This window comes from Rhinolophus sinicus, chromosome 16 (genome assembly GCF_057876585.1).
Source record: "Rhinolophus sinicus isolate RSI-liver-muscle chromosome 16, RSI-T2T, whole genome shotgun sequence".
Taxonomy (NCBI): domain Eukaryota; kingdom Metazoa; phylum Chordata; class Mammalia; order Chiroptera; family Rhinolophidae; genus Rhinolophus; species Rhinolophus sinicus.
In genome coordinates this window covers 121,992,452-122,017,127 of record NC_142516.1, presented here as the reverse complement: position 1 = coordinate 122,017,127, position 24,676 = coordinate 121,992,452, and the positions used below count along the sequence as shown (strand labels likewise).

The window sequence follows — 24,676 nt, the reverse complement described above, 5'->3', positions numbered from 1 at the left end:
TATATACATATACATACATATGTATGTACATATACATATATATGTATATATATATGTATATGTGTGTGTGTATATATATGTATATATATAAACTTGTAATTGACATTCATTATTGTTCAGCTTCAGCTTCAGGTGTACAGTGCAGTGATCAGGCATCTACATCATCCCTGAGGTGGTCTCCCTAATAAGACAAGTGTCCATCGGATACCCTACAAAATCTTTACAACATTATTGATTACATTCCCCCAATTAATTTGCAAAACCCCGTGGCCATCTTGTGGTTACTGACTGTTTTCCAATCCCCTCACCTTCCCCCTCGTCTCCCCCCCAACATCTAGCAACGCTCAGTTTTACACAATAGCCAAGACATGGAAACAACCTAAATGCCCATCGGTAGATGACTGGATTAAGAAACTGTGGTACATTTATACAATAGAGCATTACGCAGCCATAAAGAAGAAAGAAATCTTACCATTTGCAACAACATGGGTGGACCTAGAGAATATTATGTTAAGTGAAATAAGTCAGACAAAGAAAGATACCATATGATCTCACTTATATGTGGAATCTAAAGAAAAGAATAAGTGAATGAACTAATCAGAAACAGTTTTGGAGACATAAAAGCAAACACTTTTTGTGTGGTGGCTCCACATCCAAACTCTTTACATTGTACAAGTATATTCATTTGTAGACTTTATTTAAATTTGAAGGCATTTTGAACTTTAGTGGAAACTGAAGTTGTTAGTAACATGGGTCAATGAAAAAAGGAAAACCAAACAGTTTTGCTCATACTAGCTTGCAGAAAATGTATTTAATTTCATTGTTCTGAAATTTTCAAGAAGGATCTTATCACAACCTAATAATGTGTGTATATTGGGGCATGACTAAAAATGGGTAGAGAAGATGGTGAACAAAAATATTTTGAAAAATACATGTCAGATGATTCTGAGTTGCCCTTCTATCAAATTTGAGGACCAGTACCCAAGTGAGTGTTAATGTTGTTGCCAGAATTGGGCTAGCACTTACAGATAGGGTATATATACCTTAATTAATGGAGGCTGTGAAGCCTTCCGCAGACAAAAATACCACCTTAATTGGCATTTTGGTGTAAGAGTTCAGTTTCCACTAAAAATACAAACTGTCTTTGGCATGCTACAATACCATATATATTTTAGGGGAATCATTTGTTTACTATTAAAAACTGAATATATTGATTTCCTATATTCACTACTATTCAAAAAATATATTCATTATATTTTTGGCACCTATAATCTAGAAATACTTTATTATTGAAGTATTTATTTCACAGTAGCATATAATTGTATTTCACAGTTACATATAATTGTATGCATCTGATAATGTTAGCCACAACATACTGTCAAATGATAAATCCTTTAGGTAATATTTTACTTAATACATTGTTGTTAAATGAATTGTTAAATATGGGCTCTTAAGTTTCTTAATGACACCTAGCTCAAAATAACCTTTATCTGCTTGTTTATTGTAGCCTATTATGTAATAAACTTTTAAATTTTAGGATAGTTTTAGATTCATAAAAGAAAAAAATTGAAGTTATTAGAAAAAGTTAAGTTAATTTATGGATCAGGGTAGGAGAAAGGTTGTTAGGTGAGAAAGAAGAGGTGAAGCGTTAGAGGCGAATTAAAAATGTAAGGCAGATACATGTTTCTTGTACCCAGGCATTCTGATTTAATTGTTCTGGGATGGGGCCACAGCAGTGACATTTACAAAAATGTGGTCTAGGTAATTCTAGCGTGCCAGCAATATAGGGAAAGGGAAGGTAAGAAGCAGGTTTATGATTCATAGTTTTTTGTTTATTTCATTGTGGAGCAATGGGAATTGGAATGCTTACCTAATTGGATAACCATATAGCTTTGAAGACCCTTTTGAAACTAGAATACCCAACTTTTTAGGGAAGAATCTGTAGAATTAAATGATTTTCTTCCCCAGTATTCATCAATTTAGGAGCAAGCACACCCTCCTGAGAAATTAACGTTTGGTGTATGGTGTGCAGTGGATTAGGCAAATGATTCGAGAGTGTTATTGAGAGTATATTTGAAATGTGTCACTATGGGTTCAAAGTCGGAAAGGGGTCAGAGGAAGCCAGGAGCAGCTGCTATACTACGTGTGATAGGTAATTAAGCTATATTTTCATGAGGATGAAGGACAGGTTTTGTGTAAAACTAGGATGGGGTTGAAACTTAGGAAGTTGTCATAAAGGGTTTATTTAAATAATTTACTGAAGTACAGTATAGATGATTGTTGATGTAGAGAAGAAGCTTGAGGAACTACCATGCTGTGGTGGTGTCTTGATTATAATCATACTTGTTGAAATTACTCAGGATGACAATGGAATTGGCGTGGAAGAAAATTAAGTGAGCTCCATGGGATGCCTTGGAGTTTGTTAGATGAGAATGATTATTTTATTTTATATCAATTTCAAATGAGTATCTGTAAATAATTGTGGTTGAGCAGTGTTCTGAGGTCTACTGTTACGGAGTCAAGAGAGTCCTAACTGTGACGCATAGGATATCGCAGAGTGGGTAACTGAGATCTCAAGGTGACAACTAAGATGAAAAGGTAAAGAAGGTGTGTGAAGAAAAGTTATTCAAATTCTATTCTTGTATTCTCAGTTCAGCCTCAAAGGGAGTTGTGGATTCATTGAGAAAGGCACCCTATCGTAAGCAGCCATCTTTTTTTTTTTTTAACATGAATTAAATTCCAGTTCTTCTGTGTCAATCTAATTTTGGATCACTTTTATAATACTCCTGTAATTTTTATAATTATTTATAGTCATTGAAAAGTTAATAGCTATACTTGTAAAATCTTAGTACTCTCTGAGACTTTCTGCCTTATGCTTTTCTTTAAGAAAAAGGGATGTTTTCTCCTACAGTTAACTTACATAGATTCTCTAGTTGCTTTTAGGCTGGTGAATGAACTATTGGCTTCCTTGGAAGCCCTCCTATCAAATCATTCTGTTCTTCCTTCACACAGTTTATTCACAAATTTCAGAGTTCAATTCTCACCTTCTTCAGTGTTAACATCAAACTCCTGGGCCAAATAAAGTTCTTAATTAAGACAACTCAATACAATTCTCACCTCCCCTAAGTGTTAACTCCAGCTTCCTTTATCAAATTGTACTAAAGGGAACATTACTCATAATTGCTAAATCTTTTGGATGTATGCTACCACAAAGTTACTCATCTCTTACAGAAGTCACTAAAAATTCTAAAAGCAAAATATCCTCTTGTGAGGTTATTACAATGGATCCATAGATGTAAGAAAAAGAAAATCCAGGTGAAGTAAAATAAAAAATGTACATGTAGAATTAAGTAGGATTCATGTATGGTAATATCTTGGAGATTAATATATTGTTAGACTTAAAACAAATGAAAAAATTAGTAATTACAAAGATATTTTGAAAAGGACGGTGAATAAATTATTATATTGATATATTAGTTAACTGGCTAACATCCTTCCCCCTAAATAAAATTATTATTTACTATGTGTAAATTTGGGAGTCCTTTGTCATACGTGTATACTGTATTTATGTGTGTGTGTGTGTGTGTGTGTGTGTGTGTATGTATATGTGTGTGTGTATATATATATATATATATATATATATATATGATATGATATACTCTATATAAAAGCTTACGTCATTCTCATTACTATAAAGGGTAAGTCTGTAAAAATCCATTTTATAGATGAGAACATCAAAGCTGAGAAATTATATAATTTATCCAAAGTCACACAGCTAATAGCTGTCAGGGTTGGGATTTGTGACTCCAGAGCTAATAGAGTTTAATGCTTCCCTTAAGTGTACACATTCATCATTGCCTTTACCCTGTGAACTGTAATTTGCATTTTGCTTTTGCCTTTCCAATTAAGATTATTAATCTTTTAGGGCTAGGATCCATAAGTCAGCATTTCTTAAACTCATTAGATCATGAAAAGCTTTTATTCACAGTAGCATCTCACAACAGGGACTGGCGAGTTGGAGATAGCTGGCCAAAACCATGTGGAAAAGAGCTCATCAGCCTTTTGTTTCATTAAAGTGAAGTCATATCTCTTATGAAATTAGATTCTGAAGTGAGTACATAAGGTGAAAATCATGTATAGGTAAAATTGCCATTGTATATCACTTAATGCTCTTATAAGTGCTTTGTAAACGGTTTTGGGACTATAACCCTTATAATATCTCCTATGCCTTAGATAATAATTCTTTATGGCCTTAACTATTGTTACCCTAATATGCCTGGCTACATGAACAAAGTATTTCACATCTTTGTCAAACTCTCTTGAAATGCACACATTTTTTGCCTAGTTAGCTAATAACAGGAGAACTGTTTCAGGCTTGATTGAATCCATGACCATTTTATTATAAAGTATGTTCTAGACTTATTACTGAGTTTCATCTAGTTTAATTATTTTTAAGTTGAAGGCATGTGATGTAACTTCACTGTATTAAATTTCTTCCTAAGTGTCTTCCTCAGATTGGATAACCCCAACTCTTTTATTGTTTTCAATGACTTTTCATTATCTGTGTTACATTGTAGCAGTCTCTGAGCTCTTTTTATTTTCTATATTATTTATATGTAAAGTCCAGCTTTAGTCCTCCATCTTTTTAATTTCCAACTATGAACAACTGAAACAGTAGTACAAGGATACAGTCTACCCTTTACCAAGTTTCACTATTTATTAACATTTTTGCTACAGTTGATTTTGCTCTTTTAAGTACATGTCAAAAATGAGTTATATATAAGCAAATGTACATAAACATCATAAAATATCACTACTAAATACTTCAGTATGCATCTTTTAAGAAAGGGAAATTCTTACGCAGTCAAAATACCATTATCACTTTTAAGTGTATTGACATTAATTCAGTGATATAATCTTATTGTACTGTGCATATTTAAATTTTACATTTTTCTCCAAAATGTCTTTTATAGCCTTTCCACCCTACTTGGGATCTTGTTAAAGGTCATATATTATATTTGATTATTATGCCTCTTGCATTTCTTGTAATCACCGCACTTTTAATGGTGGCTTCCTTTTTAAAAAAAGAATCTAGTCCAATTGCCTTGATGTCCCATGATCTGAATGTCTGATTGTTTCCTCATGATTGATTAATTAATTAATTACATTATTTATTGCAGGAGTACTATGGCAATTATTTGTGTTATTGCATCATCTCAGGAAGCACATATGTTAGGTTGTTTGATTATAAATGATGAAATCAAACACCTGATTAGTGTGATGCTCATCACATTTTCTATGTTTAAGCATGTCTTTTTCCCCTTATGTTAAATAATTGGGGGAGGTGAATGGTTCAGGAGGGGGATATTTTGAGATTATATGACTATCCTGTTCCTCAGTACCTTTTTACCCAGTGATTAGAGCATCCATTGATATTTACCTGAATTTGATTTTGCATTGGTGATTGTAAAGTGACGATTTTTAAAAATTCTATCATTCCTTTTACATTAATTAGTTGAGATACTCAGAAGGTAAAAATGAGGTAGAGAAAGCTCTCCTTTACAGATATAGTATCTCAACTTAAAGATTCTTGTTTTATTCACTAATCCATTACTATGATTATTCTTCTTCATTTTTCAAGTTGTCCTAAACTTGACCAGTGGAAACCAACTCCTCTGTCATGACATGCCTCCATTAGTCTTTGCTTTCTGGCTCAATAAGATATTCTAAGCCTACTTTATACTTTACCCATAACAGTGACTTCATAATCTAAAAAGGTGTTGACAGTGGTAAGGTGCCAATAGTAGTCCTGAGAAGAGGCATAGGCACAGTATAGTCAGTTTGCTAAAAATGAATGGGGACAATCCCCTGACCAATGTGGCCTCTTGCTCTACAAAGTAAACAGGCCAACTTTAGTAAGAGTCCCAAGTCCTGTACGCTTTGTAGCTTCTGCGTGAAATTGTACTCAGTTCATGACAGTGGATCACTTGCCATGTCTGGTCCAATAATGAAGTCAGGTAGCAGTGGTGGAGTCTGAGTAGTGCAGGCTCCATCAGCAACTTGAATCCAGTCGATCTCATCAGATGTTGGATCTTCACTATTGACATCCACATTAGTGACCTATTAATGACCATTTGGCAGGCATAATTTGTTTCACAAAAGAGCAGCGTCCTCAAAGAGGTATGTCTTTAACCTGCCAGTCTATAGTCTGCCATGTGGCAGACTATGATTAGGCCATTGACAAAAGTCAGTAAAACTGTAGTAGAATGTTTATCAGGCAGAATCTTGTTCAGGACTCTGAGGACTGCCTTGAGCTCTGCCCACTGAGCAGAACATTACATCTGCTTTGATATGACAGCTGTCTCTGAGGCTGAACAGCCACAGCAGCCCATCAGACACCATCAGGGGCCTATGAGTATATATTTAGGGTAATCTCTATGACTTAAGGACTACATTGAGGTGTTGGCTTTGCTTTGGGTACTGATAAGGGATAAGGTTCTCTCCTCTCCCCCCACCAAAAAAAAAACAAAACAAAATGGTACTGCCTCTTTTATGATGTAAGACTGATAGCCTGGCCAGGTCAACTGCACTCCTGAATATATCATTTCCATTTAACAAGCAAGGCCTGTTAGGTCCTTCTCATCTTATTAGTCATTGGGTCCAAATTGACCAACTCCAAAATAGGGATATAGGCATTTATTTATACTTGGCAGCCATGTCAGGCAGGTAGCGTGTCCAAAAATCAAGTGAGTACTGATAAATGGAGGACAATTCATATTCCCCTCCCATAGCTTCCAATCAGCAATATTATCAGTCACAAATAATTTGAAGGGTTCATTAGGTTTGTGTGTCCCCAAAGGTAGATAATATGGCACGGATTCCTGGACATATCCGGTGCAACATGTTGGATTGGTCCCTATTCAGAGGACTTTGATTTGTGAGTTAATCTGTATAAATGACTAAGAATGTTACTGTAGGGGATGCACTTACTTCAGTATATCAAGAGCCCAATAAGGTATTGGGCCTCCATTTTGGTGATGGAGGCTGAAGAGATAGCAGTCTTCCACTGCTGGAGACATTAAGCGGTTTGTGTAGGCTCACGTAGTTCCAACAGATTTTATTTGGTGCTGTTGAGAAATTGATGCTAACTTCGTTTTCTTATTTTGCATGTGATTTGTCTTTTTACCTAGAGACCCAGTGTATATTTTAATTTTATTTTTTATTTTAATTGAAGTCTAGTACTACTACACTGTGTCTCAGAGTTGACTATGTGGGGTCACCATCGCCAGGTACATAGTGAGCCCTTTTGATATATAGATATAGGTCTTCTTTTATTTCCAGAAAGTTTTATTGGTATATAATTTAAAACATCAGTTCTGTTTCATTGTTTTATTTTTCTATTTCAGGAACTCCAGTTCTCAATGCGTTTAATCTTTCCTGTCCATCTTTTATATCGATCATGCCTTTTTCCTTTTTAACCTTTATTTTGTTTTTATTCTCTTGTTTACATTCCTTTTTTCACTGTCCTTTATTACATTTTTCAGGCAGCTCTGTTTTTTGAGCACTTTGTAGTACAGTGTACATCTCTGCAGGGATTCTGTGTTTCGCTTGTTTGCTTTTTTTCCTTTTTATTGGTTTCCCGAGTGTGGTCAACTCACATATATCTTCCTGTTTTTCATTCACTTCTATTTTGAGGTTTGTTTTTTTTTTGGTTTTTTTTGTGTTTTTTGTTTTGTTTTGTTTTAATTTCCTACTTGATATATTATTTTTATTTTTTGTCTTCATATGCTTGTTTAATGATACTTAATTCAAGTTGGACTATTGTGTGTTTTGTTGTTGTTTTTCTTCATGGTTGCTTTTTAGGAATTTTTTATCAGTTGGAGAATTTTGAGTCTTACTTTTGATCTTCTTCTTTGTAATGAATACTGCTGGTTATTTGGTCTTCTTTAAATTTCTTTTTTTGTTACTAGACCAGAAACAGTAGTTTATATGTGGAGGTGATGGTTAGACTTTTAAGTAGCCTAGTAGGTTTTTAAGTACCCTTTTCTGTTTATAAAGTGGAATAGGTTGAACACAAAGACTTTCTCCCTCCCTTCCTGTAGGGTCTTTTGAGTCAGAGACAATTTTATGTTCCCATAGGTCCTGCACTTTCCATGATGACCTTCTCCCCTTCCACTGAACCACCATGCCTCCAAGGCCTGCCTGTCTGTCTCTTCTTAAGTTCTCTCCCACGCTCCACAAAGTGATGCATTCTTAAGACTGCCATGTTTGTTCCCGTGTACTTCCAAGCCCCTTCATTTATATATACCGGCTAGCAGCCACTGTTCTTATCTACTGTTATTCTCAATATTTTCCAGTTCAGCTGAGATCTTTTTTTTTTTCTAGGAGTGATTTTCCCCCCCTTGTGTTCTACCTCTGCCAGGATTTCTCTTCTCTTTTCTTTTGCAGTTTTCACCTCACTTCTTGTTCTTGCATAGGTTTCTGAGATTTCAGATGTTAATTATTCTACTTTTATATACCTTTACCTTCTATAGTATTCTTTTTATCCTAGTTATGCTATATCCATGAATAATTCTGTTTGTTCTTTGGGTAGATCTGCATAGTTTTTAGAAACTTTTAGTTGGTTGTCCTTATCTTATAGGAATCCAGTAATTTTTCAGGTAGAGTGTTTTTTTTTGTGTGTGTGTGTTTTTTTTTGTTTTGTTTATGTGACAATTGTTAGTAAATTTACATAGATTTCAGGTGTACAATTCTGTATTGCATCATCTATAAATCCCATTGTGTGTTCACCACCCTATTTTTTAGGTAGAGTTTTAATCTTACAGAAGAAATTTGGAGTTTGACCATAAGGTAGAAAGTTCTTTGAAAGAAAACTATTATGCTAATATAATGATGATGATGAGTCTATGCTAGATCACATGCAGTCCAGCGCTTTGCAGTCTCTGAGTTACTAGGATTTTATTGACTGAAATGAATGAGAATACTAATACTACACATGGAAGAAAAATACATTGAAAGATTTCTTATTACACAGTTCAGAAGTAAATAGGCTATAAAGGAGCATTTTATTTCTCTAAAACTGCTTTATAACGATTACAACTGAAGCATAATTGCTTTTAAATGTATAGTCTTGATAACTACTATCAAGCATTCAAACTAAAGATGAAAGTTTCTACATTTTATCTTGAAAGCGAGAAGTATTACTCATATACATAAAATACGTCATAAATTATAACATTCATGTTATTTTTAAGCATTTGTCCTTGACTTTCATGATTTTATAATATGTTAGTCATTTAACATATTAAGTTGTAGTGTTTATCATAGTTCCAGACTCTAGTTCCTAAATAATTTCACATGAATAGGAAGGAGGCTTGGGTTCATAGGAATGAATTCAAACAATTAAATACTTTGTCAAGTAAAGAGGTTCAGGTGTATTCCTTCTTTGTGGTAGATCATTGTCTTTGTCAGTAAAGAACACCAGTAAAGAACATGAATTGCTTATTTTATTTATCAGATGATGGTGGCCGTAATGAAGCTAGTTAACATGGCCGACCCGAGACTGCTGCCCTCAGAAAGGCCTGTTCTCCGGTTGGGACCTCATTGGTATGTGGGAACTTGGATTTTAGGAATGTTCTCACGATTGTGTAACTCCTAAGAGTGGTTTACTGTTCTTAAACTCTAAGCAGTGCGGTTTATGCTGAACACTTACTTTTCTTCTGAGAATCTGGAATTTTGGCATGTGCTAGACAGAGGGTGTCAACGTGACCAGCCCCCGGGACAAATCTTGGACACCGAATCTTTGATTTTTGGTGGTAGATGTTACTCTACAAGTGTTGTCACAACTCATTGCTGAAGGAATTAAGTGAGTCTTGTGTGACTCCACTGGGAATCACTGGTGGAAGCTTGCATCTAGTTCCTTCAGACTTTTCCAGGTACCTTTTCCCTGTGCTGATTTTGCTGTGTGTCCTTTCACTATAATAAATCTTAACCTTTCACTGTAATGAATACGAGTATGACTGTATGCTAATTCCTGTGAGTCCTTTCAATGAATCACCGAACTTAGGGTTGGTACTGGAGACCCCCAACATAGAACCTATTAATAATTCTGAAGTGTTTCTTAATATTCTTGGCAATAAGTTATATACTTATCATTCATTTCAGTTTTTTATTTAAATTCTCTTTTTTCCCAGGTCTGTAGAATAGGATTTATTGTTTTGTTTTTCCCTTAAAAATCTTAGCTAGAACTAGTGGCAAACAAAATCTTTATTTTATAATTCTGTGGCCTTTTGCCATGGAATTGGGTACTACTGTGATGATACAATATTATTTTGATCCTGACATTTATTTTTTGAACCACTATTTATTGAACAGTCACTATGTATCGATATCGTGCTGGATACTAGGGAGATAATGAGAATAAACTGACGGGGTGGCAACTCGAATTGATTTCCGAGTCTAGTTGAAGTCTGGACAGTAGTTACATTACTCAGTTAACTTATAATTACTGAACTCATACACACCATGAAAGAAAAGCAGAGATCTATGAGAGGACCCTGGATGTCCAAAGAAAGGCTTATTTGGGAAAGTGATAAGTGAGGTAATAAAATCTGTAGGACGATTAGGAATTCATGAGGCATTTGTATCTGCTTCAATACCCTGGACATGTCTCTGTGATGTGTGTGAGCCAAGTGTGTCATATGTGTTGTGTGGTATGTGTGCTCTGTGTCTATAGAAAGTAGTGTTGAAGAGGAGGAAGAAAGAGCACATAAATCAAATTTCAAGAGTAAGCCTAGTTTATCGAGGGAAGTGAAAATGATTTGGGGCCTGTTACAGAGTAAGAGGGGAAATAGCTAGAAATGAGATTTGAAAATGCAAACAGTCAATGGATTTTATGCTAGATGCTAAACACATTGATATTTGCGTAACCCTTTCCATTTATTAAATACTTTGATATATACCTCAGGATTTTAACCTCAGTGAGAGAGGAATTACTAGTATTGTCATGCAACAAAGGGAAAGATAAACAAAGTATATGTGACTTTCCCAATTTTATACAATATGAAGTTCACTGCCAGTATACAAGTCCAGATTTTCAGATTTCAAATGCTGTATAAATACTTTCTACCTAGCCAAAATGTAATAATAACAGCGGTATTGCATTATTTGGAAGTCTGATTATTTTTACATTTGTTGTATTTTACACAAATTATTGTAAATGTGTACAGTGTTTTTTGTTTTTGTTTTTCCCCTTTCTGAACTTAGACTAATATGTTTAACTTCGGGGCAGGGAGTACTACAGAATTAGATGAAATTACTTAATCTGAGAAGCCTTTCCATTTTTTTCCCCCAGTATTCATCTATTTCAGCTATTTTCATACTTCTGCATGTGTAAAATATACTTGGGAAGTTGGTTATAATATATATTCCCAGAACCAATCCTTAGAAGGGACTGACTAATTTAATATGATATGTGTTCAGCGATTTGTATTTAAAAAGTAATCCACTTTCAGTTTCCAATCCTGTGTGTAATGAACTTGTGTAGAAGTTACCACTCCATCCTTGCAACAAGTAAAATGTTAAACAGGCTGAAAAATCAACTCTCCCTAGAGTTATAAGAGGTCCAATTTGGAGAAGAAGGTGAATACAGGGAGTCACAATTTACCAAAGGAGAAGACACATGAGCAGAAACCAGTGTGGGAACCAGTGCTGGGGTAGGAAAACCTGAACTGTAATTGATAGATTGCTGGAAGCTCAGTGTAGACAATTCTTAGAGTTAAAAACTTAAGGGGACCCAGTCATGAAGAGCTCCTACAATATTGTAAGATTCACCTCCAGGAGCTTGACCAGATTCCCATAGTAAATATCAGATAAAAATCCCTTGGGCTTCCAGCACACGGAGGGGAAAGGAACCATTTTGAAATACACAAGAGCACCGTTTTTGATAAGGCTTACCCTCAGGGGAAACTAGTTAACCGATCCCTAACAGGCTGGGGTATTATTATCAAGGCCTAACTGACTGGCAAAGGAAAATATCCAGCTCCACCCGCCTCGAGTGTTCCATGTGGCAGAAAGGAAATACCCAACTCCAGCACACTCCAGCCATCTTGCCCCACCCGAAGGAGGAGGAAACAAACAAACAAAACAAAACTAAGAAACAATTGTGAAATTCACAGTCCAGCAGCACAGGCTCTCCAGAAAACGAGACCTAATCACAGGACTGTAGACCATTTCTCCTTTGCCGACATCTCACCACTGCATTACTAAAGGCCTATTTATGGCAGTTCCTTTTCCCCTGTATATTATGTCTGGTTATCAAGAAAAAAATTACAAGACATATCAAAAGGCAAAAAACTCAGTTTGAAGAGACAAAGCAAGCATTAGAATCATATTTCAGGGATGTTGGAATTATCAGAACAGGAATTTCAAATAACTGTGATTAACATGCTAAGGGCTCTAATGGATAAGGTAGACAGCAGTCAAGAACAGATGGGCAATGTAAGCAGAGTGATGGAAATTCTAAGAGCCAAAATGAAATGCTAGAGTGAAAAAACACTAACATAAATGAAGAATGTCTTTGATGAACTTATCAGTAGACTGGACATGGCTGAGGAAATAATCTCTGAACTAGAGGATATATCAATAGACTTCTTGAAAATTAAAAAGCAAAGAGAACAAAGACTGAAAACAAAAATATCCAAGGGTTGTGGGACAACTACAACAGGCTTAATGCATGTGTGATGAGAATAGCAGCAGCGGAAGAAAGGAACAGAATAAATATTTGAAACAATAATGACTGCGATTTCCCCAAACTAATGTCAGGCACCAAACCACAGATTGAGAAATCTCAGAAGACACCAAGAAGAATAAATCACCAAACAAATAAACAAAACAAAACACTATACCTTAACTACAGAAACTGAAAATCAAAAAGAAGCAGAGGAAAAAGAAAAAGAAGAAAAATACACCACATGTAGAGGAACAAGATAAGAATGAAATCTGAGTTCTCAAAAATCATGCAAGCAAGAAGAGAGTAGAGTGATATATTTAAAGTGTTGAGAGAAAAAGAAATTCTGCACCTTGTAAAGTTTTCCTTCACAAGTAAAGGAGAAATAGACTTTCTCAGACAAACAAAAATTGAGGACATTTGTCAACACACCTGCCTTGCAAGAAATGTTAAAAAAAAGTTCTTTACAGAGAAGGAAAATATGTAGGTCAGAAATTTGGATCTACATATAGAAAGGAAGAGCACCAAAGAAGGAATAAGTGAAAATCAAATAAAAACCTTTTACAAAGGAAATAAAATATATACAAATTGAGAAGAAAGACATGAAACTCTTTGCAGATTGCATGATCATCTATTTGAAAATCCGAAAACAACAAATCTCCGTGCACTAATGAGCAATTATAGCAAGGTTACATTATACAAGGTTAGTATACAAGTCAGTTGCTTTTCTATATAACAACAAACACATGAAATCGAATGTAAAATCACAATACCATTTACATCGTCACTTCCAAGAATGAAATATTGAAGTATAAGTAGCAAATTATATGAAAAATCTATATGAGAAAAAAAATTACAGAACTGATGAATGAAATTAAAGAACTAAAATGGAGAGATATGATATTCCATGCTCATAGATAGGAAGACTCAGTATTGTCAAGATGTCAGTTCTTCCCAACTTGATCTCCTTGATCACTAGATTCAGTGTACTCCCAATCAAAATTCCAGCAAGTCATTTTTGTGAATATTGACAAACTGATTCTGAAGTTGATACAGAGAGACAAAAAATCCAGAATAGCGAACACAATATTGAAGAAGAACAAAGTTGGGGAACTGGCCCTTCTTAACTTCATGACTTACTATAAAGCTATGGTAATCAAAACAGTGTGGTATTGGTGAAAGAACAGATGACTAGATCAATAGAACAGAATAGAGAGCCCAGAAGTAGACCGCCATATATTTGACAAAGGAGCAAAGGCAACACAATGGAGCAAAGGTAGTGTCTTCAACAAATGATGCTGGAACAACTAGACATCCACATGCAGAAAAAAAGGAATCTAGACACAGACCTTACATCCTTCATAAAAATTAAAATGGATCATAAACATAAATGTAAAATGCAAAACTATAAAACTCCTAGAAGATAGAAGAAAACCTAAATGACCTTGGGCATGATGATGTCTTTTTAGAAAAAAACACCAAAGAATCTATGAAAGAAATAATTGATAAGCTGGACTTCATGGAAATGAAAAAAATGTATGCTCTGCATAAGACAATATCAAGAGAATTAGAAAACAAGCCATAGACTGGGAGAAAATATTTGCAAAAGGCACATTTGATAAAGAACTATTATCCAAAATTTACAAAGAACTGTTTAAACTCAACAATAACACAAATAACCCAATTGAAAAAAAAATAGGCTAGAGACCTTAACAGACACCTCACCTAAGAAGATAAACAGATGGCAAATCAGCATATAAAAGATGCTTCACATCTTAAATCATCAGGGAAATGTAAATTAAAATAACAATGAGATGTCACTACCCACTTATTAGTAGACCAAATCCAAAACACAAATGCTGACAAGGACGTGAAGCAACAGGAACTCTCACACATTGTTGGTGGGAATGCAGAATGGTACAGCCTCTTTGGGAAACAGTTGCTTAAAAAAAAACTACACATATTCTTGCCATATTATCTAGCAATCACTCACCTTGGTGTTTATACAGAGAAGTTTAAATCTTACGTCCACACAAAAACCTGCAGAGATGTTTATAGCTGCTTTACGAATTGCCAAAAACTTGGAAGCAACGAAGATGTCCTTCAGTAGGTGATCGGATTAATAAATGTGGTACGTCCAAGCAATGGAATGTTATGTAGTACTAAAAATAAATGAACTATCAAGCCATGAAAGACATGGAAGAACCTTAAATGCATACTACTAAGTGAAAGAAGCAAATTTGAGAAGGCTACATATGATATTCTAGAAAAGGCAGAACTATGGAGACAATAAAGATCAGTAGTTACCAGGAAGTGGTGGTGAGAAATTAATAGGCAGAATACAGATGACTTCTTATGGCAGTGCAATTACTCTGTAGACATTATAATGGTAGATAATACGTCATTATACTTTTGTCCAAACCAGTGGAATGTGAAAATACCAAGAGTGAACCCTAAGGTAAATTATGGACTTTAGGTGATATGATGTGTCAATATAGGTTCATCCTTGGTAAAAAAAAAAAAAAAAAAAAAAGAAAAAAGTGCCTTCTGGTGAGTGATGTTGATAATGGGGAGACTATGGGGGACTGGGAATATACAGGAAATCTCTGTTTCTTCCTCTCAATTTTCTTGTAAACTTAAAACTGCTCTTAAAACATGAAGTCTTAAAAAAATATGCCAGATGATTTTTGGTCATCTGGTCTAGGGAAAATGCTTTGAGAATTGAGTTTGTATTTATATCTTTATGTATAGCTATAGGTGTAGTTATAACCTATCTCTTACTGCCTGAGTTTGAATTCTGCTATCTCTGGTAATTACTGGCTATCGAACAGAGACAAGTTACTAACTTTGTCCTTCAGACTCTTGGAAAAATATATGATTATAAGATACTAAATTGTATATAACACGCATAGTTACAACTATGGGGATAGAACTACATAGTATCTGTATTACAAGACTTTGTGAAGATTAAGTAAGATAGGTGTAAATACATAAAAGGGTTCTTCGTACAAAATAAATGTTACGATAGTGTTGCTTTCAGTTAAGTAGCAGACACCTGATCTCCATCTCCTGGAACATAGTTTCTATAATCTTGTATAATCTTGTATCTGCCTTTTTGTTTCATTACAACAAAGTTCTCTAAAAGCTGCATATTTTAGTCTCTCTACCATGTGAAGCTAAAGCGTACAATTGTTGTTGAGTAGTCCTGCAGGATTTAAGGTATGAGTTAATGCTTTCCTAATTTCAGCTTGTCAGGCTTTGTGATGAATGCATTAATTCATTTATTCAACAAATATATTTTTTAATATAATGATAATTTCTGGGCATGTTATGATAAACAAGATTTACATTGTTTTGAACTTCATCATTTGTTTTGTTTTCACTATTTAATATTATAAATGTTTCCCTAATGAAATGACATATCTTGAGGCAAGGGGCTATTTCTTTCTGTTTCCGTGTACCCCTACTAAATGCTGTATTGATTTATCCATTTATTCATTCATCTATCAATTATTTTTGTTAATTCCACGAATATTTATCAAATATATACTATAGTCCTCATATTTATAGTATACATATAGATAAAAATTTGTCAAATGAACAATGAATGAATCTGTTTTTATACTGCACTGTGTGCCAGTCTTCTTAGCATACAGCCTTTAAGCATTTATATGTTGGTGTTACCATTTTTTTAAGAGAACAAAAAATTTATTGACTCGAACCAAGTTGTAACGATGCATGGTACGTACAATTTAATACCTTATATTACTACACATTTTTATTTTAAGATTTATGTTGGAATCACATGTTTTATGTTAGAGTTGTTTTCCAAGGAAAGGCATCTAGTTACTAGGTGTGATAAAGGAGAAAACAGATGCATAGGAAACAGAGCATAATGGGCACAACCTCTTCAATTTATCTTACCAAGTGAATTTTGCAGAGTCAATTACAGCATGGTAGTGAACTGTTGATTTCTCAGCTCTTCAGAGCATTGGATCTATTTAGTGTATTTCAGTGTGTTCAGTAGGATCCTAGGTATGTGTAGCACAACTGGAGAGAAATCATTCTGTTAAAATCTTTGTTTAGGATGCTGTTTACCAGTTTTTTTCTCTTTTCAAAACCATAAATAATAGGTGGTTCTGCTCACACCAGATCTTTGTATATCAATATCTATCGAAATGGATTAATTTTGGGGTTTTTATGAAGACATACTTTGGAATAACTGTAATATATATTTATTACATTTGTAAGTCATAAACATATGGCTATAAAAGAGATACATGGGATTTTGATATGAACCTGTTACTTTTAGGAAGTTTGAATAACACTGAAAAGAGAAATCACATTTCTTTAAAAAAATCCCTTCAAGGGCATTACAGATAAAAATTACATTCATCATGGCAAATATATTAAATATATACAACTGCAGATGAATTAATAATCCTTTTTAGTTTTATATAACCTGTAAAAATGATTATAATATAAAAAGTTATAGCATTTGGATTAAGTCATTTTTTTCTTGTCTCCATAATAAAAAAATTGAGAAGATTTAACAATACATTTAGCAGAACTGTGCCCAGCAGCCTTGCTGGATGCTTTGGTACAACTTGACTGCCCTCTTCAGGCTGTGTGTGCATCTGTTAGAATAATTGACAATGTCTCCTAAATTCATAGTTAAGCCTCTAATATTCCTGAGCTACCTGAACAGAATGTAGGTTTTTTTTCAGTTAACAGTGTTGGAAATATACTCATTTGAGTTAAATGTTTGGAACGTTTTAGTGGTTTTTCAGTTTTCACTTTCAGATAGCAGTGAATTCTGAAGTGTGGCAATAAGCACTAGTGATGCCTCACTTCGCTCCTTAGTCCAAGCTGACATAAACATATACAGAAATCCAGTGAATTTCTTATTTGTCATTAGGATTCTTCTATTCCCTATTAATCGTTAAGAAGTTGGACTGAAGGGGTATATGGGAAAATGGAGTTAAGTTTAGAAAACGGTTTGTTATTGGGACACATTCCTTCTAATGAGTCGTCTGAATAGATGACAACATTGAAATTCATATTTCTCAGGCTCGCTGAATTATTTTTAATGACAGTTCTATTCATTGATTTTACGGCTAGTGAATTATGTCCAACAGAAAAAAGCCCCCATTTACGTTGTCAATATTAAATTTTCTCAAGTATCGTACTTGTGTTGAAAAAATATAGTTTGCTTAGCTCCCCTGGAATTCTCTATTTCAGCTGATATATTCCTAAGTTGAAGCAGCTTGTGTAAAAAAAATTGCTGGATGCTTTGGTGTTCTAGATTCTAAAGGAGAATATGTAAGAAATAGGTCAATCTTCATTTATAGTCTATTTAAATAGTCCCCTGTTTTCCCAAGTAGACCATTATAGTAACATTCTGAGTGGCTTCCAAACATTTTCTGCTTCTCCAATATATTATACACACTGTTGCCAGATACAGCTTTCTTAATTAGTATTTTCATAATCCACTTCTTTCAAAACACTCGTAATTGTTCACTGTTTACAGAATAACGTCCAGGTCCTATTTATCTTTCTACCAGAAGAAAGCTTCCAGTCTCTCTTTTCTTTATTTTCTAACATGAAATGTATATTCTATTATTTGAACACATAACAACATATTTTAGAGTTGGTAGTCTTTGTTTATCCTGCTTCTGTTACCTTAATATTTTCTTCCTGTCCTTTCTTGCTTATTGTAATTTTAGGCCTTCTGTTCTTTTGTGAATGTTTTCACATTCATATTTTGTCCAGTTGTGCCATTCCATTGTGATCTCACCCTTCTCTATATGCCATATAGCACCTATAATCTAAATTCTTGTTAAATATATATCTTATTTATATATCAGTGTGTGTCTCTTCCTTTCTCTAACAAGCTTCTTAAAGGTGGAGATGTGACATATACTTCTTTATTATTGCAGCACATATTAAAATACTGAATAAATATTGATTAAGATAGATTGGCATATGAAATTGACATTAAGAACATTATGTTAGATGCTGATTTAGTCATTACAACATTTCAAGTAATGGCCACTATTCCTTTGATAAATAGCATTTATTTGTGATGGTACATAAAGTGTTCATTTTTTCTTTCTAAGACTACCAACAGAGTAAAAAGCAAGTTGGCCTTACAAAAGATACTATCCTGTGACATAATTCTAAGTGGGTTTTAACCATAGTTTCCAAAGTTCAGAATCTCTAATTTAGTGATATTTAGTTTTACGGTATATATAATATATTTACTATTTAGGAAAGTGTATTATTCATCACCACCATCATCAAACCTTTATTAAATGCTTATTCTGTACCGGGTCCTAGCCATGGACAATCAATGCATAAGGAAAACATGCACAAACAGTACTGCTACATGCATAAAATAAGTAGCTGCACAGTAGCTAAGAATTTTCATTTCAAACAGCTGCCTCAACAAGTATTGCAGAGATTTTAAATGACTTCTGGAGGAGAGGCAGTTTTTGAGCAAGCTTTTTAAAGAATGGAGGACTTTGTAAGCAAAGGATTTGATGTTTTAATGCTTCCAGAATGAACATGGGATGTCACAAAACAGAGGCCCCTTTAATACGTTGATAGAGACAGATTGTGGATGTAAGTTGTGGGCAGCGTATGGAGGATCTCGTCTTCTGTTCTGCCCATTGTCTTTATGATACAGGCAATGGGAAACTTTAGGGCTTCTCACTAAAGGAAGCTAGAATCTATCTTTGATTATTAGGAAGTTAAACTGAACAATTGGATGATAAGGAATAGAGAGTTTGAAGGCAAAATGAATTCATCCTCTTTGATTCCTCAATACTCTATCACATTTTCTTCTTTCCTTCAGAGTACTTAGGATTATCTGAAGTTTCATGTTTATTCTCTTGCTCACTGAAATGTACTCTTGAGGTTAAGGACCTTGTACTTACTATTCATGCCTGCGTTACCTGAAACATTCTTGGCACTAATATACTGGGGGTGACAAAAAAATTAAATGTATACAAGTAGACACTTTGGTCAAGGTTGCTCAAGCAGTAGTTTGCCGTAATCAGAAGTGTCTGGACGCTGATGGTAACCACTTTGAGCACCTCTTGTGATTGCAGAAGTCAAACGTGACTTGTATCATCTTTTGTTATTGGTATATATTATTACAATTTTAATACAGTTTTCCTTTCTTAAAATGTGTATAGATTTTTTGACATCCTCTGTATATTTGTGGTGTGAATTAATGAGTGCATGAATGTATACTTAGAGAGTCTAGTAGGTCTGTGCTAGGTTATAACATCATGAGTGAAAGAAATTCAACATTATCCTTGTTTAATGTTATTCCATGAGATTCCATATATACACAGATGTTAAATACTAAAAATTGATTCTTGTGTATTTTTCAGAATGAAGCATTTTCATTTCTCAGAATATCATCATCACCGAAATGCCAGTTTTTGCTGATTTGCTATTTCCCTAAGTTTTATTTTAAAAGTGAAACTATTTTTGTGTGTAAAATATTCTTCTATGTAAAAATACACTGTTTTCTTAATTGTAATGCCATTCTTTTTAAGGTAACATTGGTCTCGTAAGGTTTGTTAGTTTACAAAGGTATTCCGACCTACTTCATCGTCAGTGCCAACTCACTGTGGGAAGTTATTATACATCTTTTCTTTGAAAAATCAGTGATCAATACTTACCAATAATATTATAGTCCATGTGGCAAAAATCAAATCAGATTGTAGGGCTCCTGTTGCTTTTAGCTGTGTTTTTATGTTAGGATTGGAAGAGGAGCAATGAGGCACTGTTTTCCATAGATTGAGGGAGGGTGCAAGCTGGGTATTCTTTGTGCTCCTCTAGTAAACAGACAGTGTGTTCTCACTTATACCACAGTTTCAGTTTGGCAGCATCTTAAGTTCTTCCTTCTTCAGGCCTCTGTGCTTGCTGTTTCTGCTACCTGAAATGTTCTAGCTGTTTCATTAATGGCTTTTCTCATCTGTGGGATTTGAGCTTTAGTATCACGTCATCCGAGAAACCTTTTATGACCATACCATTTGAGTAGATCCTTCTGATTTTCTGTAATATTATTCCATTTATTTTTTTCTTCAGCGTATATTTTAGCTTTAGGTTATTTTTATGTATTTATTTGGTTATTATGTGTCTTCCAACTAAAACACCAACTCCTCAAGAGCAGAGAGACCCTGGAGATTAACTCACTTCTTGCTATTTGGTGCTCAGTAAATACTTTTTCAGTGAATTATAGTGAATTTAATCTTATTTAACCACCAAAGCTTTAAAAATTTGTAATGGTTTTTCATTTAATATATTCTAAATATATAACACATATAGTTTTCTGCCTACTGAGCACAATACAGTTTTAGGCTGATTGTTAACAATGATCAGTTTTTGTACTATGCTCTGATCAAATGATGCTCTTATGGTCTTTATGTTAAATAACCTCAGATTATAGCTCCGTTCATATTTAGCTCTCTTAGATATATATTTTAATCACAGCAATATTATGTGCTTGTTGTTAATAAAAAGGGAGGGGGGTAGCTAAAATGAACAACTACCATCCTTAGCCCTTGGACTCACCTGTTTGCAAACTTGGCCACAGGTATTCACGGTTATTCCATTGTGTTTTCTTCTGGTGATTTTTTTTTTTTTTTTCATATCTCCAAATGTTATTCATTTCATACAAAGACTCAATCTTTACATTTCTTGCTATGATAAATGAGGATTTAACTCATCTCACTCACCCCTTATCGTTTTTCTTTTATTATTCTAACAGTTAATAGCATCCTTCTATTTCTTGTCCATTAAAGGTAGGTGATATCTCTTGATCCCCTGATTTATAACATAAAGATTAACAAGTACTTCCCCATCACCTCTTCCCCTTCCCTTTACCCACCAAATCCTTTCACAGTACTTCTGTATTGTCATAGTTGATACCATTTGCATTCTATACTGTAACCATAATTACATCTGTGCTCTGTCTATAGTTTGATTTAGAAAGTTGAAAGATGAAAAACAGCATTTACATTATTAGTTTTACATAAATAGCACCGACGGAAAAGTAGAATGTTACGATTATGGTTCCTTTTCTACATTGCTGTTGTTTATGACCTCTGTCCTACTCAGAATGTTCAAAATCATCTTTCTCATCACCAATTAATCAAAATAATGATATATTTTAATTTGCTTCTTATTTATACCTTGCCATTTATGTTGATTTTGTTGTTGTTTTTCTTGTTATGGGACCAGATATGCCTTACTAGTCTTGCTATCTTCCAACTCTTTCCAATGAGTGATTAGAATCTATTCTGTTCACCTTGAAGTCCAATTAAATGCCTGCTCTATTTTGTAATTCATAGCTGGATCATAGCTTTCTTATACACCTCCTACCCTTCCTACCTTACCATTTTTCTAGTTGCCCTTTTGCCTTTCTTATAGAGCTTCTGTAGTAGTCTCAAGTTTTCTCTTTCTTTTTTTTATTATACATATTTCCTTTCTATCAATTATATACTAAAGTAATTTCACGTTTCTTTTCTGAAGCCATATTTATTTCAAACTTAGTTGTTTGGCTTGATATAGAATTCTAGATTGAAAATAACATGCCCTCAAAACTCTGAAGGGATTGTTTTATTATCTGCCAGTATCTAGTGTTGGAAATAACCAGTCCAATCCCATTCTCATTGTTTGCTCTTATTATGTTTTTTTTTTTCCTCTGAAAACTTTTGGTATCTTTCTTTTATCCATAATGTTCTGACATATCACAATATGTCTAGGTATTGGACTTTTCTTATTCCTCTTATTCAGAACCTAGGAAATTATTTTAATTTGAAGATTTAATCTTGAATTGTGTTATGACTCTAGAAATATTTCCTCCATTTTGTCTCTCTTCTCTATCTGGGACTCTTGTTTGAAAGTTGGATTTATTGGATTATATTTCTAGGACCTTTACTCCCTCCTACCCACAATGTAGTCTATCTGTGTCTTTTTTTAGTCTGTGAATTTTATTTAACTCTATTTTGTAATAATCAGTATTTAATTTAAACAGTCATATTTAAAATTTATAAGTGCCGTCTTTTATTTTCTGTGTTCCTTTTTACATGACATTTTGTGTGTGTGTGTGTGTGTGTGTGTGAATACTTTTGGGAGTCACAGTTTGCCATGGGCCCTGAGCATCCCTGCATTTTTCTTGCTGGGTTTGCCAAGAATACAAAGGGTTGTATGTCCAGGGACAAGACTTAAGGAAAAAGATGTCTCCCACCAAACAGCACAAACTTGTTATCATTTACTATAAAAACAGTAAGTCCCTCAAACTCAGTATTCCTCTCTGGTAACACAGTCAGTTGTGTGTGCAGGCATCCCAGAGGACCTTTTATGTCATCCTGTGAGACCTGAGGTCTCGGGGAATTGATGCAGAAACATGAAGTAATACAATCCTTTGTCTCTGACTCAGCCATCTCATGTCTTCTGCCAGCATCCATGAAACAATAACAGGCTAGTTTGTTAGCAAGATAAAATCTCAGACTTAGCATGTCTGTGGCTTCTAACCCAGTATTTTTCCTAGCTTTTTGAGGTGGCTGAAGTCTCCTTTGATATTGTACTGTCCTCCATCAGAACTTTTCCACTAGCTTTATGTTTTCCAGATATTGTTAAAATCTCTTATCTGATGCTGACTCCACTTTAAGTCCTATTGTTATTGTGGGATTATAGCGTTTTATTTTTTTTACTTCCAGTTTTGGTAGAGGGACTCCCCAAAACTCCTGCGAGTAATCAACTACTGTATAGCGTTCTCTTTTTTTTGTTAATGTTTTGCAATCACTTATTTTTTTTTGTTTTCATTACTATGTCTGTATCCTTCTAGCAACATCATTTCTCTGTTTCTAGTCCATCCCTACACCTAAATATAGAGCTTTATCATCTGGGAAATCAACAAAATATCCAATAGAAATAAATTCAAAATAGGAGTAACTATGCTCTTAGCTACTCAGAAAATGTTGCTTACTTTTAGGTTTGATTGTAAATGAATTTACAGATAAGTGGAATATATAAAGGTGCAGTATAACTGTATTTACAATTTTAAACATCCTCATGATTATTAAATTGAATTGCAAATATTCTTAAAAATTGCTCTATGTCTTTTACTAAAAATTGCTCTACGTCTTTTACTAAAAACTATCGGAAGATTTCAGCATGTGTGTGTGTGTGTGTGTGTGTGTGTATAGAGAGAGAAAGAGCACAAAATGATTTTATCCTCTAGAATAAGAGTGATCAAACTTTTTATTTCAAGGGCCAGGGTGGGCTTTTGGCCCATACAATTTCAGTCACAATTATTAAAACTGCCCTTACATAGAGCAATAGCAACCATAAACAATATATAAATGAATCAGTGTGGCTCTGTAAACCTTTATATATGAACAATAAAATTTGAATTTTATATAATTTTCATGTCATGGAATAGTTATTTTATTTTCTACAACCATTTCAAAATATAAGATCAATTCTTAGCTTGAATCCCATACAAAAAGTGGCCAATCTTTGCCCTAGAATTACTTGTTTTATTAACAGCTTTGTTAATGCTTGGATACTGATATGTGTCTACTGTACTCCATTATTCTTATCAGGCAAGCCAATGAAGAATATCAAATACTGGCTAACTCCTGGCGCTATTCTTCTGCTTTTTGTAACAAACTCTTCTTCAGTATGGTGGACTATGATGAGGGGACAGATGTTTTTCAACAGGTAAAAGTTATATTTTATTTTGCTAATATATTTAATAGAGTTGGTTCTGGTTGATACATTCTTGTTTGCCAGATAAAAATACATAAGTTGATAAATACAATAGTCCTTATAATAAATTCTGTGACATAATTAAAATAATTATGGCTGATGTTATTTTTATCATTGAATAGTGTTGGTCATTAGTGTGTGAGTACCAAAAACACA

At 34.1% G+C, this 24,676-nt stretch overlaps 1 protein-coding gene across 5 annotated transcripts in view; it reads left to right on the top strand.

Annotated features, from left to right (window-relative positions):
* The window catches only part of TUSC3 (tumor suppressor candidate 3), a 150,971-nt gene that overhangs the window by 41,534 nt on the left and 84,761 nt on the right, over nucleotides 1-24,676 (top strand). For all 5 annotated transcript variants that reach the window (XM_074329722.2, XM_019738006.3, XM_019738007.3 and 2 more), the window contains exon 3: nucleotides 24,355-24,472. In XM_074329722.2, coding sequence (XP_074185823.1) covers nucleotides 24,355-24,472 — 118 coding nt within the window. The remainder of the gene's footprint in view (nucleotides 1-24,354; nucleotides 24,473-24,676) is intronic.